The 17,241-nt window shown below is 50.6% G+C and overlaps 1 protein-coding gene across 2 annotated transcripts in view; it reads left to right on the plus strand.

The window, feature by feature from the left end:
* NOL6 (nucleolar protein 6) overlaps positions 1–17,241 on the plus strand; it is an 83,903-nt gene that overhangs the window by 15,779 nt on the left and 50,883 nt on the right. For both annotated transcript variants that reach the window (XM_053292506.1, XM_053292505.1), the window contains exons 8-14: positions 1,142–1,262; positions 2,786–2,844; positions 3,822–3,923; positions 5,822–5,937; positions 13,913–14,090; positions 15,459–15,581; positions 16,552–16,700. In XM_053292506.1, coding sequence (XP_053148481.1) covers positions 1,142–1,262; positions 2,786–2,844; positions 3,822–3,923; positions 5,822–5,937; positions 13,913–14,090; positions 15,459–15,581; positions 16,552–16,700 — 848 coding nt within the window. The remainder of the gene's footprint in view (positions 1–1,141; positions 1,263–2,785; positions 2,845–3,821; positions 3,924–5,821; positions 5,938–13,912; positions 14,091–15,458; positions 15,582–16,551; positions 16,701–17,241) is intronic.

Consider the following 17,241-nt stretch of genomic DNA (forward strand, 5'->3'; position numbering starts at 1 on the left):
CAGGCTGGCAGTGGCTGTCCAGGGTCTTGTTGCTGGGGGAGACGTCTCCTTGTCTGAGGATGCTGCCAGGGGCTGAACCTGGAATTGTCTGCATGCAAAGCAGATATTATATCGCTGTATCCATGCTGTGAGTCTAGTCTTGCAGGTTCAGCTTTTCTCCAGGTAGATGTTTTTAAAAACTGCCAAGAGTATACAGAGTGCTGCCTCAAGCCTTTGTATATGTGGCAATACCACAGGAGTGCAGACAAAACACAAGATATGGCTTTGGAGGGAGAATTCAGCTTCCTGAAAATCTCAGCTTTTTTCCAGACATAAATTTAAAAAACAAACAAACCAAGCTTCTAGATCTTATGGTGGTGAGTTTCTGAAAAATGCAGAGTGAATCTTAGAATTCAGAGATACAACTGAATAACATTTCAATTGCCAGGAAATTTAGGACCTGCAAATGGAGGTTCTTTTTCACACAACGCATAATCAGCTCGTGGAATTCTCTGCCACAAGATGTAGTGACAGCCAACAACCTGGATGGCTTTAAGAGGGGTTTGGATAACTTCATGGAAGAGAGGTCTACTAGCTGGAGGGCTATAGGCCACCTCCAGCCTCAAAGGCAGGATGCCGCTGAGTCCCAGTTGCAGGGGAGTAACAGCAGGAGGGAGGGCATGCCCTCAACTCCTGCCTGTAGGCTTCCAGCGGCATCTGGTGGGCCACTGTGTGAAATAGGATGCTGGGCTACATGGGCCTTGGGCCTGATCCAGCAGGGCTGTCCTTATGGGTGGGAACATGGGGGTGAAGCTTAGTGGCCTTCATAGGTCCTTGCATTTCTCCATGGCTAGCAGAAGCCAAACATTAAAGATGGCCAATAAATGTGTACAAAATCATTCCTTTGCTTAAATTACACATACCCCAACATTCTCATTTTCTAGGCAAAAAAAATGTTTCTTCAAGTGCCAAGTATGTAGCCCCTTGTGATAAGAATGTCTGGTGTGGTTTCAGGTTTTTCACCCAAGTCACAGGAAGTCATAATACGTAGACAGCAGTTGTGACACAAGTGAGGTTGGGCAGTGGGGAACAGGGTTCCCTAGCAGAATACAGTCTTTTACTCATGGAGTCTCCTGTTCTGTTGTTCTTTCCCTGCTTCCAGGGCTTGGGATGCTTCAGTGGCTTCCTGGCCTCCATGCTGGTGGCGTATCTCTTGTCCAAACACAAGATCAACAAGGTGATGAGTGGTTACCAGGTGTTGAGAAACGCCCTTCAGTTCTTGGGTAAGCTGGGGCGATGGTTTGACTTTGAATGGAAGGCATCTGGATGACCTGAGCTAGTCATGGCTTGCAGAGCTCTCTGCCTATCTGCCCGTTCCGCAGATTCAAATGCTAGAGTCCATCCTGGAGTCACATTGTTTTTATTGCTTCCCCACGAAAGAAATTCCTAGTATTCAGGGAGAATGCTAAACTAGATACCTTCTAGGAGACGGCCCATGGGAAGATCCCGCGTCTGCCTAGAGCCCATGGTTCATTAGCACTGCTAAGCTATTTTGTGGAATGTATACTGCGTTTCCACACATATAACCCATGGATTATCCCATTTTTTGCAAATGGAGTTGGGGTGTAGTGACTTAAAGAGGTGTAGACTTCTTACAAATTAATGCAGATCACCCGGTTTTTCTTTTCCCTGTTGCCACCACTGTCCTGTTTTTCTACCTGCCTCCCCGTTTCTCCCCCCTCCCACCCCCAGCCATCACTGCCACCGGGATAGCATTCTTTCCACTTGGTTTCCCGAACTTGCTTGCAGCATTTCTTCTGCTTCTACAGTGGCAGCAGAAGGTACAGGGGACAGCTGAGTGCAGGCTTTCCATTTGACTTTTAATAGTGGCGCTAAAGAACTTTGGGCTGTGCAGATGTGGGCTGTTCTCATGGGCAGGATATATGTGCAGAAATTCAGAATCTCCTTCTGTGAACATCGGCAAGCTCCTTATGCTGTCTGGTCATTGGTCCATCAGTATTGCAGGCACCTACTGGCAGCAGCTCTGCAGGGTTTCAAACCGCACTATCTGGAGATTCCAGAGATTGAACTTGGGTCCTTCTTACCACTGAGCCACAACTCCACCCCTCCCTCATCTTCCTGTTGGAGCATTTTTTAAAACTATGCTTTAGTTGCCTCTGTTCCATGTGAGCTTAATGGCCATCAGACCCCATCTTCTCCATCCTTTGCTTTTGTACCATCCTGTGCTCAGCAAGCCGTTCCTTCCTGGAACGGCCTCTGTGTCCATGAACATGATCGTCTTTGTAGCTGTCAAACTTGGAGAAGGATTTGTCAGGAGCGTGGGGCATGTCAGCTAAAAGCTCAGAAATGGCAGCTAATGAGCTTTCGGTGGTCCTGAGGAATGATTTCCTCAAAATCTCCTTGTTCCCAGTTGTTGGATCCTTCCTTCTTTGGAAATGTGTTTATCATTTTCTCTCCTCCCTACTCTCTGTTCCCTCCAAATTCTGGGCAACAGCCTCCCCACTCCATGGTGTGTTCAAAGCCCATGAAGCACCTCTTCTAAATTCAGTTCAGAACACAAAGCTGGAGTTCCTTGTTGCCTTCTTTCCATCATCCCGCCGCCCCTGCATGGTTTCTATATTGGGATCATAACTATTTTTGACCTGGGTGGTTTTTGGAAAGCCGATTCCCAAGCCGTAAAGGAGGGCCTGGCTTCCTCTTCCCATCTCTGTGATTGTGCTCTCAGAAATCCTAAGCAATTGTCTGATTTAAAAATAATAATTAGGAGTGTTCCTTTCTTTTCTAGCTACTACAGATCTCAGTACATCTGGAATCAGCCTTGCAAAGGATGGAGGCGACTTGTTGGTAAGAGAGGCCTTCCTTTGGTTATTGGGTCTGCCGGTTGGGGGAGAGGGCGTTGGTTTACCCAGCTGTTCTCATCCAATTTTTGTGGACTGCTTTATTAAAATGGTATCCTGCCATCCTGAAGTATCTGAGGTCAATAACAAAACCTATAGTTGATCAAATCATCAGTGATACTCATTCAGTACAAAATTATAACTATAAGACTCTTGCAAGAAGTTGCTGTCTTGTAGAAGACTGAGACCCAGCTTTTGTCCATCTGATGCTGGGAACTGATGCTTCTATATCAGCAACAGGGAAAGCAAATGCCGTGGAGTTTTTGGTCCACTCTCTAGTGGTGGTAGTTGACCCTGTAGCAGGGATGAGAAAGGAAGGCAAGTCTTTGGCCCTGCTCCCAGTCCATTCATCTGCCCTTTCCTTTTGTATATTGTTGCCTTAGATGGCGAGCTTTCAGGCAGGGCATTCCCTCTAAGGCGCGTGTGCGTGCGTGTGCATGTGTGTGTGTGTGCACGCACATGCGCACAAGTTTATTTTTTTATGTCCCTTTAGTTAATTTTAGATCCCACTGAGGATGAATCAGGAAGGCGCCACTCTGAATATACACACACTACCTTGATACTGCTATCCAGAACAACACTTATTCTGCACATAGATGAAAAAAAAAATTAGAGGGAGCATTGGCAGGTGTGTGTGTGTGTGTGAGTTGGTGGCAATTCATGACAACGATAGAGCCCTGTTGTTGTCTTTGGTGGTAGAATACAGAAGGGGTTTACCATTGCCTCATCTCGCGCAGTATGAGATGATGCCTTTCCACATCTTCCTGTATCACTGCTGTACCTGATACATAATGGGTGAGGATGGCTGGGTATGTTTTCTGGAGACTCCCATATGTGGGTTAATTTTCCTCTGTTGGAAGCTGCGCATGCCATGTCAGCCAGCAACATCCCTTGGCATCTCAGCAGCATGCTGTTCTCTTCTAGCCTACCCTGGCCGACTTTCACGGGGCGTTCCAAGTGGTCTTCGTGGACCCTTCTGGACTGGTGAACCTGTGTGCAGATATGACTGCCGGCACATATAAGCAGGTAAAATAGCTGCTAGGCTAGCAACTGGCTCAAATTTACTCCCGGCAGAAATCCGTAATTTGAGTTCATTACTGCCTTTCAGGAGAGCCCTTAAAACCTATATGTTTGGCCTGGCCTTCCAGGGTTTTTAAACTACTGTAAACTGATCTAAATTGTTTTAAATGGTTGCCCTGGTTTTCCAGGGTTTTTCGCTGCTTGAATGTTTAATTGGTTTTATTCTGTTTTTATAGTTTTGATTTTAATTTTTAAATGGTTTTAATTGTTTTTATCCTGTTGTAAACCGCCCTGAGCCATTTTGGAAGGGCGGTATATAAAGCTAATAAATAAATAATAAATGGGGGAGCCCCTGACTTGCCCCTCTTGGTGTGAAGGAGTCTGGTTTCCCCTCTTGGTCTCCGATGTAGCTGTTGGCTAGGGCCAGAAGATAACCTGCTTCTGCTGGGAAACAGATCTGGCCTAGGTCTAGGAATCAAGCACAGTTCAGATATACCTGAGGCTGCTCAGTAAAAACTGGCCACCCCAAACCACTTTGTCTGAAAGGGAGCAGTCGGGGCCAGTCTGGTAACTGCTGGAAAAGGGCAACCAAAACTATCGGGACTGGAGTACCTTCCTTGTGAGGAAAAGCTAAAATGGGGGTTTGTAACCCTTGACCTCCAGATGTTGTGGGACTACAACTGCAGTGGCTTTTGGCTGCTGCAGCTGGGCATGATGGGGACTGTAGTCCTGCAACATATGAGGACCTAAGCCTGGGAACCCTTGAGCTGAACATAGGAAGCTGCCTTCTACCGAGTCAGACCCTCAGTCCATCTAGCTCAGTATTGTCTGCACAGACTGGCAGCGGCTTCTCCAAGGTTACAGGCAGGAGTCTCTCTCGGCCCTGTCTTGGAGATGCTGCCAGGGAGGGAACTTGGAACCCTCTGCATGCAAGCAGGCAGGTGTTCTTCCCAGAGCGGCTCCCTCCCCTAAAGGGAATATCTTATAGTGCTCACACATGTATTCTCCCATTCAAATGCAAACCAGGGCAAACCCTGCTTATCAAAAGGGACAATACATGCTTGCGATCACAAGACTGGGTCTCCTCCCTCAATACCTCGGACTTTATATAGATAGGAGGAAACATGACTCAAGCGGGAAAGAACAGTGACTTGGACAGTTATGCATTGTGTGAAGAAAGTGAAGGTTCTCTCCTTCTTCTGTCATTGGAATTATGTCGGTGAAACCGATTAGCAGGAGATTCAAGGCAGGCAAGAGAAAACAGCTCAATTCCCCACATTTCCACCTAAAAAGATTGCCAGTAACTGGGATGGGAAGATCTTGGCCTCCGTTCTTGGAAAGCTCCTTTCGGTCAGGTAGACTATACTGGGCCAGAGGGACCAATGGTGTGATGTGTGAATTGAGAGCTGAATGACTGAACAGGGATGTTACCTGGACTCCTGGATCCAAGCCCACTGCTCTTTGCCACTCTGCGGTGGTCCACACAGACAGGCCTTGCAGGAGGGAGGTGAGACCACAGCCTGAGCCACAGCTGGGTTGTAGGCTTCCCGCTGCCAAGATCTGGAGCCTAGAGAGAGGGAGAGCTCAGTTGTGGTGCACTGGCAGAGCTGCACATCAGAACGGCCCTGCTGGATCAGGCCCAAGAAGGCCTACCTAGTCCAGCATCCTGTTTCCCACAGTGACCCACCAGATGCCTCTGAGAAGCCCACAGGCTGTTGCTCCCCTGCACCTGGTATTCAGAGGCATCTTACCTTGGAGGCTAGAGGTGGCCTATAGCCCTCAGATTAGTAGCCATTGATAGACCTGTCCTCCATGCATTTTGTCTAAGCTCCTTTTAAGGCCATCCAAGCTAGTGGTCATCTCCATGTACCTGCCCTAACACATGTGGCTTGGTTCTTTCTTAGATCCAGTTTGAAGCCAGGCACTCGATGGAGGTTCTGGATGACAAAATGGTGGATGGATTCCAGTTGCTATTCATGACCTCGAAGCCTCTGATCCAAACCTTTGATCACGTGTTCTAGTAAGTTTTCTTTTGGAGGAGGCAAGACAGAAGCCCTCTTCAATCAGTTCATGGAAGGGTGCAGGTTCACACCGGCCCTCCCCTCTGCAGGTTGGGTGGAACATAAGCATGGGCCCTGTGCATATACAGCTGGGTTGCGTATTGAAGTCAAGGCACACAAGGATATTTACGTAGGCCTAGGTGCATAAGGTTGTGTGCCTGTCCTTCAGCCTGCTGCTGCACTGAGGTCCCCTTCAGAGGCTCTCCTCCGGGTGCTCCATCATCTGAGGTGGAGAGAAGAAGGGCCTCTTCTGTGGTGGTGCTCTGTCTCTGGATCTCTCCTGCAGGAAGGCCTGTCTGGCACCTTTCAGGTGCAAGACAGAGACTTTTTTATTCTCCTAGGACTATCACATCACCTTAACTGCTGCCTTTAATCTTAATCTTAAACCACCTTTGGAAACACTGCTGAAGGGCTGTTTAGAATTTTTAAAAAGAAATTTATTATTTTATTTTTACATTTTATATCCTGCTCTTCCTCCAAGGAGCCCAGAGCGGTGTACTACATACTTAGGTTTCTCCTCACAACAACAACCCTGTGAAGTAGGTTAGGCTGAGAGAGAGTGACTGGCCCAGAGTCACCCAGCTATTCTCGGCTGCCGTGTGAGGACAACTCCCTGGGTTATCATCCCATGCTCGCTCCAGGGCAGGACGTATGCTAATTCTAAAGCTATAAAAGTAGCCGGATGGTAACCCCACCCAGTTCTTTTCGTCCTGCTAACGCTCCAGGAAAGGATACTCAGCCTTGCTTCGTTCCTCAGATAAGTCTCCTTTTTAACTTGCTCCTTCCTCTGCTTACGCCTCTCCCTTCTCCTTGGCTCCTCGGCTGCCCTCCTCCCCTCTCCCTCATCTTTAAAAAAAGAAAAAGAAAAAAGGCATTTCTTCTAAAAGGGTTCCCTGCCGAGCCTCAATCTCCGCTCCACCCCCGCTCGTTTGCTCAGCCTATTTACTCAGTCCTCCGCTCCCCGCTTGCTGTCCAGACCTTCTCCCTCCCTCTCCCCCCTTCTGCCATGGAGCAGCCGCAGCCGTGCCTGCAGGGACTCCGATCACGTGCGGAGAGGCAAAAGACCCAAGCAGCAAAGGCGGACCGCTCCGCTGCGAGCGCGGCCGCCGCTAGACACGCTGCAGCCATGCCCAGGACCACCGCGTCCCCCCCGGGCGAGGGCACTTCGGCAGCACCGCCCCCCTCTGCGGGGGCGGGCGCCTCAAGGAAAGACCGGCATGCTGCTGCCGGTGCGCGGGCGGGCGCACAGAGCGAAGGGCGCCATCTTGGCTCGTCCCTCGAGGAGGCAGAGCAGGCGAGGGCCCAGCAGCGGCGCAGGAGAGCCCAAGTGTTGGAACTGCTCACAGCGGCCCGTTCCTCGGAGGCCACCAGCAATTCGGGAGAGGAGGAGGAGGAGGGCATCGCACAGACCGAGGAGGGTGAGTGGGAGCGGCAGTCCCCTGGCGGAGCAGGAGCTCCCGAGAGCAGGCAGCCCCTCTCCAGGGCCCCTATTCAGGCTTCCCCACCGAATAGCCCCCCCCTGCTGGTACCAATAGCGCAGGCCCCGGCAGGAGACCAGGGAGCAGCCCCTCCCCCTCCCCCTCCCCCCTCCTCTGCAGCCCCAGGGCCAGAGATGCCGGAGAGCTGGAAAACCTGGATCAGTGATCTGCCCTCGCAAGCCCTGCAGCAGCGCAAGGCGGGAAAGAGGGGCCGCAAGCGAGGGAGGCGATCCCCCTCCCCCTCCTCCCCCTCCTCTTCCGATTCTGACTCCACCCCACATGGGAAATCCCACAGAAAGAGGCGGAAGGGCCGCAAGGGGCAGCAGAAGAGGCGTAGGGAGCCCAGCCCCACTGCCACACGCCCTGCCCCAGCCCACTCCTCAGAAGACACGGGCCCAGAGTCCCCTACCCACCTAGGGAGGGTCCCTGCCCTGCCTCGTTCCCTCGTGGGCCAAGCTGATACTGCCCTTACAGAGGGGGCTTGCCCTGATCTGGCAGACTTGGGGGACGATTCCAGGGAAGAAGGGGAGTGGTCTGATGGACAGGCAGGGATGGAGGAATCCACCCCTCAATTTAAGCGCCTTTTTCCATCTGATGATTTCTCCACATTGTTTGTTAAGGCCATGCGCACCCTGGGTCTCGATATTGAGGGTTTGCATCCTGGGGCTGCTCCCTCCAAGGAATCTCTGGTATTACCTACACATTCTTCACCAGAGCTCCTGTTTCCCTTGCCAAATACCTTCTCAGAGGTTCTCCAGCAGGAGTGGCAAGCACCAGCGGTCCAGAAGAAGGTCTCTTCCTTAGCTAATAAGCACTACGCGTTCATCCCCTCAGCAGCTGCACAACTCCAAACGCCTCCAGTAGATGCTCACGTCTCAGCCCTCACCTCTCGTGCGGTCCTCCCACGAGATGGAGAGTCAACGCTGAAGGATCCCGCCGAAAAGAGAATCGAAGTACAGTTAAGGAGAAATAACGATTGTATCTCTCTTTCTATCAGAGCCTCCATAGCCGCCTCCATCATTTCTCGGGCAGCACTGCTCTGGACCGATGAGTTGCTTCAGTCGCCTCCCCCAGATCCAGCCAGGTCCCGCCAGATTGCCCTAAAGCTCCAGAAGGCACAAGCCTACATTGCTGACACCACCCTGGATGCAGTACGTTTCGGGGCCTGAGCTACAGCTACTAATGTGATCGCTAGGCGAACCCTCTGGCTCCGCCACTGGCAGGTTGATGCAGCATCAAAAGCCAACTTAGCGGCAGTCCCCTTCTCAGCCACTAAGCTCTTTGGGGATGAAGCCCTTAAGGACATCCTCATTGAATCCAAGGATAGAAAGCTGACCCTTCCCAGCACAGCCAGGAGGGACGAGCGGCGCCCCTTTCGTAGGGGTCAGCCTCAGCAGCACCAATTTCGTTCCTTTCGCCCCTCCTTTCGCCCCCACGAGCGAGACAACAGATTTAGGCGCCCCAATTGGCCAAAGGGTAACTTCCCTGCCAAGTCCAATTCGAGAGCCCAGCCAGGCCAGCAGTTTAAACCACGTCAAGCACAGTGACTCTTTAAAGATAGGAGGTCGCCTCTCCCACTTTTACCATGCCTGGGAGGCGTCCACCACAGACAAATGGGTCCTGAAAACAATTTTAGAGGGGTACTTAATAGAGTTGTCAGGCCCCCCATTACACAGGTTTCGGCCCACCCCAACTTCTCGTTCTACCGCAAGACACAGAATCCTTCAACAGGCCATAGACCACCTGTTAGCCATCGCAGCCATAGAGCCAGTTCCCCCTCAAGAGCACCGTCAAGGGCTTTATTCAATCTTATTCACCGTGCCCAAGCGGGACGGCTCCTACAGGGCGGTCCTCGATCTAAAATCCTTAAACCGATGGGTACGCAAGCGCAGGTTCCGTATGGAGACTCTCCGCTCCATCGCGGAGAGCCTACAACACGGGGACCTGATGGCATCAGTGGATCTGACAGAGGCCTATCTACACGTTCCTGTTCACCCTTTATCCCGTCATCTCCTCAGATTCTGTTACAGGGGAGCACATTATCAGTATCGTGCCCTCCCATTCGGGCTCTCCTCGGCCCCAAGGACATTCACAAAGGTGCTGGCTCCTCTAGTAGCCTACATCCGCCTGCAAAAGGTCCGCCTCTCGGCGTACTTGGACGATTTGATCGTGATGTCGCGAAACCATGCAGAACGGGACGTCCAGATCACCCTAGAGGCCCTGACGTCCCACGGCTTCCAGGTCAACCACGCCAAGAGCCACCTGTCTCCTACATTCCGTCTCCAGCACTTAGGAGTAGTCCTGGACACCCAAAGGGACCGATTCTTTCTTCCAGAGGAACGCAGACTCAAGATTTGGTCCATGACATCAAAGACCCTGGCGACCAGCAGGCCTCGCGTCCTTCAGCTGGCTCAGTTATTGGGTCTACTGGTTTCCTCCATTGACTCTGTCCCCTGGGCAAGGTTGCATCTCCGTTGCCTCCAATGGTTTCTCCTCCCCTTCCAGGAGGACATTTCCTCCAGGTCGTCCAGGAGGGTTCAACTGTCTCCAGAAGTGCGCTCCTCGCTCCGCTGGTGGCTCTGCAAGAGAAACCTAGAGGCCGGCAAGCCCTTTCTGGACCTCCCTCGAATTCTCATCACCACGGATGCGAGCCTTCGGGGATGGGGAGCTCACTGCCTTTCTCAGTCGGCCCAGGGCAGATGGTCCCCCGAGGAGTCGGGCCACAGCATGAACTGGTTGGAGCTCCGTGCGATTCGCCTGGCCCTTCAAGCCTTCCTACCTGCGCTGAGGGGCAAGGATGTCCTGGTCCAGACCGACAATGTGACAGCAAAAGCACACATCAACCGGCAAGGCGGCACCAGGTCTCGCTCCCTTCATCAGGAAGCAGTTCTGCTCCTCCGCTGGGCCGAATCTCACCTGTCCTCCCTATCAGCAGTCCACCTGAAGGGAGAACTGAACGTACAAGCGGACTGGCTGAGCCGGCAGGACATCCACCCAGCCGAATGGACCCTGAGCCGCAGAGCCTTCTCATTCCTGTCCAGAAGACTGGGAACCCCTCAAGTCGACCTGTTTGCCTCTCCCAGCAACACCCAACTTCCGCGGTTCTTCAGCCGGTTCCAGTGCCCACAGGCGGAACAGACAGATGCCATGACGGCTCCCTGGCCAAGGACCCTCCTCTACGCCTTCCCACCACTTCCGCTTCTGGCCAGACTTCTCAGGCGCATTCGGCTCCTGGGGGCCAGGGTGATTCTGGTGGCCCCTCATTGGCCCCGCAGGCCGTGGTTCCCAGAGATCCTGAACCTCGCAACCGGGCCTCCAGTTCTGCTTCCCATCTCCGCAGACCTGCTCTCGCAGGGCCCAGTACTCCATCCAGATCCCGCCTGGTTCCAGCTTGCCGCCTGGCACTTGAACGGGAGCTGCTAGGGGGCTTTGGTTACTCCCAGAGCGTTCTCGACACACTGATGGCCTCCAGACGCTCTTCCACTCACCGCATTTACCAGTGCACCTGGAGAGTTTTCCTCAGATGGTGCAGAAACAGACACCTGACTCCGAGGGCATGTTCCCTACCCGAGCTGCTACAATTCCTACAGGACGGCCTTGACAAGGGCCTTAAGGCCAATACCATCAAGCGGCACGCTTCGGCCTTGGCTCCTCTCCTGCTACCATTCAAGGGCAAGCCTCTCTTGTCCCATGCCCACCTGAAGCGTTTCCTGCGTGGAGCATCGCTAACATCCCCTCCTGTAGTACATAGGTTCCCCACGTGGGACCTCCACAAAGTCCTGCGGGTCCTTCACAAGCCTCCATTTGAACCGATTAGGTCCATTTCTTTACGCCTTCTCTCTCTGAAGTTGGCCTTTCTGGTGGCCGTCACCTCGGCCAGGAGGATCTCAGAATTAGCCTCACTGTCCTCCAACCCCAGGTTCTGTATATTCTCTGCCGATTCAGTAACCTTAATCCCGGACCCTTCAGTTCTCCCTAAGGTCGCCTCCATGTTCCACAGGTCTCAAAACCTGGTCCTGCCCTCTTTCTGTCCCAAGCCCGTCCACCCCAGGGAGAAGGAGTGGCATAAGTTGGATGTTCGCCGCTGCTTAAAGACCTACCTTAAAAGAACTGCCTCCTTCAGGACGACGGACTCGTTATTCGTCTCCTTCCTACCGGCCTCCATGGGCCAAAAGGTCTCCTCAGCTGTCATCGGTCGTTGGATCAGGGCCTGCATCTCCTTGGCATACGAGATCCAGCACTTGCCTCCACCCACGCGAATCACGGCGCATTCAACTAGAGCGGCCTCCACTTCAGCAGCGTTTTCCACCAATGCCCCGTGGGAGGAGATCTGCAGAGCGGCCACGTGGGCGTCCCCGTCCACCTTCACCAGGCACTACAAGATGGACACTATGCACTCCGCTCAGGCTGCCTTTGGCAGAAGGGTTCTGCAACATGTCCTTCCCCCTCAGTAGCCTGGGACCCCCACCCTGGGTCACCTGGCTTTGGTATGTCCCCAGGGAGTTGTCCTCACACGGCAGCCGAGAATGGAGCATTGGTACTCACCGTGAAGGCTTCTTCTGGCTGCCGTTGTAGAGGACAACTCGACCCTCCCTATGCGGTCCCAGACTCCTGGGGGGATGGGGCTCTATCTTCCTGCTGTTTTTTCTACCTGTTGGTTTACCTGTTGTTGTTTTTTACCTGTTTGTTTACCTGTTGGTTTACCTGTTTCCGTTTACTAGCTCTTTTTCTACTCATATATGTGTGTTATTGAGGTTGCCTTCCGTTCGAAGCTTGGCTGACTACAAGAACTGGGTGGGGTTACCATCCGGCTACTTTTATAGCTTTAGAATTAGCATACGTCCTGCCCTGGAGCGAGCATGGGATGATAACCCAGGGAGTTGTCCTCTACAACGGCAGCCAGAAGAAGCCTTCACGGTGAGTACCAATGCTCCAGTTTCATGGCTGAATGGGGATATGAACTCAGGTCTCCCCGGGCCTAGTCTGGCACTCTAGCCACTAAGAGTGGGGAGGGGTCCAGCCAGCACCATCCTGCTCCCCTCCATCTGTTGACGGAAGGTGGCAAGTATTTGTGCAGCAATGGGCTAAATGTGGCTCCCTTGGCAGATTGTCTGCGTTGGTTAGAACCCTAGAAACCTCTCCTTGGATTGTTGTTGTTCTTTTCAAGGAGGACTCTGGCCCTCTTGATTGCAGACAAAATAAGGTTTGAAAAACGAGAGGTGGGAAACCATCCAAATCCAAGAAGCTGTTCTTTCTCAAGATTTTCCATCTGTAGATAACAATTCTGAAACTCCAGGCAACAAACTGCAGAAGAAGTGCAGCGTACTTGAGTGCCTATTGTGTTTCTGAAGGTTTTAGCCAGAGGAAGGGTTGTGTGCCTTTCATCTTTGCCCGACACAAAAGTGGGACTTTTGTCTTGAGCTGCTCTGCTTTCATTTTAGAAGCAAAACTGCACACTTCTGGTCCTCCTTAAGGTGGCAAAGCAACTGCTGCAGTTTCATAGGTGTGCTGAAAAATTACCACGCTCAGTGTTCAGCACAGAAATCAGCTTCCTGAGAATGTTAGCTTTCACTTTACATTTAAAAAAGGCAAGCTTCTAGTCCTTATGATGGCAAAGAGAGCTTTGAATGTGTGGCCAATATCTGGTAAAATCTCAATGAGAATAATTTCCTCTGTGTGTGTTAGGGATGTGCGTTCGAGCCGGTTTGGAGGCAGGAGGGGGAGGTTTCTTTAAGGGACAGGGAGGTAGGGATGGGCACGAACTGGTTCAGCGGTCCTTTTATGGACAGTTTGGCATTCAGACAGTTTGGTGGGTACCTTTTAAGAAACAAAGAGGGTGCCCTTTCCCCTTCCCCGCTATGTTTCCCCCGCCGACGCTGTCGCCAAAATCGTTGGTGAGGGGCAGCAGCGTACCTCCTTGCTGCCCCGGTAAGCATCGTACTGGAAGTGCCCGATGCGCATGCATGCACATTGGGCACTTCCAGTACGACACTTACCAGGGCTGCAGGGAGGTACACTGCAGCTCCGCACCAGCAATTTTGGCACATCCCATGTGTGTGTATGATGGGGTGTGGTTCTGTGCCTGTGTTTTTTAGTATTTTGTATACCCGCATCCCAATTAGTGTATACCAGTTAGTGTATATATTATACCACCCCCCAACAAAATATTTAGTATTTTGTATACCCCCCCCCCCAACTAGCAAAAGATAAATCAAGGAAAAATCAGATGTATGCAAAGTTGATTGATTTGCATAATTTATACTGGTTACACAATTCCACTTGTCTTGGGGTAGAATTTCACAGAACTTTGATTCTTTTCTATAGAAAGCTCTTCTGGACAAAGAGGCTTCCTTATTGACCTGCAGAGGTGCACATGACATGCCCTGCAGTCACCACCTCTCTCTCTCTCTCTCTCTCTCTCTCTCTCTCTCTCTCTCTCTCTCTCTCTCTCCTTCAGCCTCAAGCATGTCTCTAAGCTACAGGCAGCCTGTAAGAAGATGCAGCTTCTCAACAAGCTCATGGACCACGGTGGAAATTACGTGGCCGCAACTCTGCCATTCCTCATCACCTTGCTGGAGCGTGGCCTGGCCCAGAGGATCTTGCTGCTGACACACACGCTGCCCCAAATCCCCCCGGTAATGGCCCTCCTTACCCTGGAGAATTTGCGCGATCCTTGTAGCTTTCTTGATTGCAAATTCTAGTTTACTGTGCTCATAATTTTTAAAATGCTAATAATGTTTAAACCCCTAAACAGTCTGAATATCTGAAGGAATGCCTCCTATCATCTCTTCTGTTTCCCCCCCTTCTGCTTGCTGCCACAAACCCTTGAGGTTGTTGGAAGAGGTCTTTCATGGATGCCCCCTTTTGCCTGAATTAGGGCTAACACATCAGGGCCTTCTTCATAGTGGCAGCCCACATGGAACTTCCTTTCAAGAGAGGGGAAAGGTGGCCGATTCATTTTTCTCGCTTCTTAAATTGGGTTACTGAGAAAGGGAAAGGACAACAAAGAGTGTATGCACATGTGTGTACTTGTAGTGATGCAAAGGATTTGAGGGAGGACTAGGCCTCACTTGGAGCAATTGCTGGGAGGGTGGGCCTTTCCTAATAAGGGGGGAAGCCTAGGAAAACCAAAAGAAAAGGACCAATTCTGGGGACTGGGCACAAACTAGGCTCACAGCCACCAGCAGAAGAAGAGAGCTTTTTCTTTAGTTCTGTCCCAAGAGTGCCCTAAGGAAGCAACTGGCTGAGTAGCTGCTGGTGAAATGTGAAAGGCATGGCCTAGGAGGCTGGAGACAGCAGGAAAATCCCTGCCTGTGAGTAATAAGTTAGGGACCAGTTCAGTTAGATGTATGAGGGAACATATTTTCCTTTATTGTATTGCCTGCATCTGCGTTGCCATGTTTAATGAAAACTCTCTCTCTCTCTTACAGTTTTCTTTATGAAGAGACAATTGTTCTTACTACATACTCTTGTTTTAATCTAATAATAAATCCTTGTTGCTGAAGTGTGCTATTCTTCACTTTTGGGTCTGCCTTAGTCACACACATCTGGAGGCCTACGACTGCTCAACCTAGGGTTTTGCCACTTAACACCCCTCCCTCTCCCCATAAATCTTAAATGGAGAGTGGGTTTCCCCACATCAAAATAAAGTGGATGGTGGCAGCCTACTGTGAATCCTTTACAGTCAAGAATTCACCCCATTGAACGCCCCCTCCTCCTCTGGCTCTGGCAGGACGTACAGGCTGGCAGTACTGCATGTGTGTATGTACATATGTACAATCATACATATCATATGAGTCTGAATTTAATTCCACCCCCTTAAAAAAATAAAAGTTATACCTGTATTGACCTGAAAGGAAGAGGACTCTGCATTTAGAACAACCCCCTGCTCCAATTTCTAACATCAGTTAATTTGTGGGGGGAACCTAGTCTTGGATTCAGTCAAATATGATACGTATATTTTCAGGGTGGCTAACTTTATTCCTTCCCATTTTTTTCTCCAGTGGCCAATCAGTGCTGAACCCCCAAAGCACAAAGATGGTGGGCCTTTGTCATTTGGACTCTTGCTGAGTCCCGATTTTGCTACCAGCATCTTGGAGAAGGGACCCACAGCCGACAGACCTGAGGTGAGACCTGAGGAGTGCTGTGGCACCCTTTCTTGGGCACCCGAGAAATTGGTTGTCAACTCTGTCTTCCATCTATTTCACCTTTATATGTGGAGCTCAAAGGACAGAGGTGCTTCCTTTTGATTTTAGTGATTCTCATCAGGGCAATATCCACTGAGAAATACTATCTTGGGGCTGGTTCAGATGATACTTTACTGACCCATGTGAGTAGGAAAGGGGCGCTTCGTGAGTGATAAAGCAAAGTGCCCGGAGGGCGTCTGCAGAAGACTTTGCAATGGACACACAGTTGACACTCTCACTTCCTAATTGCCTAGGCCAATAAAGTATCTTCTAAACTGGCCTGTAATTATTCTTCCTGTTAGTAACATAAGGGTCAAGTAGACTTTAACAGCTTGTTCAATACCATCTTGTATTTCTGTGTTATAAAATCTGACTAATCATCAGGCTTTTAAATTTTTTTATTTTAAAATGAAAACTCAAAGATCACTCCAGTTATTTTGATATCTTTTGCAAGTAGTATGGTTAGAATGAACTTTGAAGTCAACTGGCATTCTTGTGCTCTGTTCAAAGCTGTGTTTAGCTCTGCTTTTGTCAGTGTGGTGTGGCACACCAGCCAGCGTGGTGTAGTGGTTAGAGTGCTGGACTAGGACTGGGGAGACCCAAGTTCAAATCTCCATTCAGCCATGAGACTTGCTGGGTGACTCTGGGCCAGTCTCTTCTCTCTCAGCCTAACCTACTTCACAGGGTTGTTGTGAGAAGAAACCTAAGTATGTAATACATCGCCCTGGGCTCTTTGGAGGAAGAGCGGGATATAAATGTAAATAATAAATAAATAATGTGTAATAGCTGAAAACCAAAAACAAACTGATTGAAATGAACTTTTACGAGTCTGTGCATGCCTGGCAAGTCGGTGTCTTCCCCACAGAATTTTCTTATATGATTTCCCCCTCATCTTGGTGTCTGTCTCTAGGCAGTGGAGTTCCGGCAGTTCTGGGGGGAGCGGTCGGAGTTGAGGCGTTTCCAAGATGGGGCTATCTGTGAAGCTGTTTTGTGGGACGCACCAAACATGAGCCAGAAGCGCCTCATTCCAGAGCAAATCATCCGTCACCTCCTGAAATTGTGAGTAGCACATGATGGTTTCACAACGGGGGTCCAAACAAAGGGGGAAGTGGTGTGAGGCAGGCAGTGGTATGCAGTCAGTGGGAGAATGGATCCTCTTTCATCCAATGTGGAGTTGAGGTGGTAGACACCCATGAAATAAAATGGCGGTACTTCCGGTACTGCATCCTGTCAATGGAGAGCAACTGAAAGTGGAAGGAGCAGGTCTTTACAGTGGCTCAGAGAGAATGGCCTTGATCTGGTGGTCATCTCTTTGGAGCACCTTCTTTGTGGAGAAAAGCTAAAGTGTTTGGGCTGAACAGAGCTTGGGGAGTGGGTAGACTGAAAACTCTTGCTCTCATTACACTTGCATTTGGGATTACTCAAACAATATGATTTTAGGTTCATGCAACAGACAGTTAACTTATTCACAATCCCAAGATGTGGTGATGGTGTTGGAAGACCATTATTTCTTTGTTTAGCAAAGTAATATGCTGCCTTCTCACTGTTTAGGTCTCCAAGGTAGCTTCCAAACATGTTTGAATAAAGTTGTTGACAGTCT

The sequence above is a fragment of the Hemicordylus capensis genome, chromosome 2 (assembly GCF_027244095.1).
Source record: "Hemicordylus capensis ecotype Gifberg chromosome 2, rHemCap1.1.pri, whole genome shotgun sequence".
In the NCBI taxonomy this organism is placed as follows: domain Eukaryota; kingdom Metazoa; phylum Chordata; class Lepidosauria; order Squamata; family Cordylidae; genus Hemicordylus; species Hemicordylus capensis.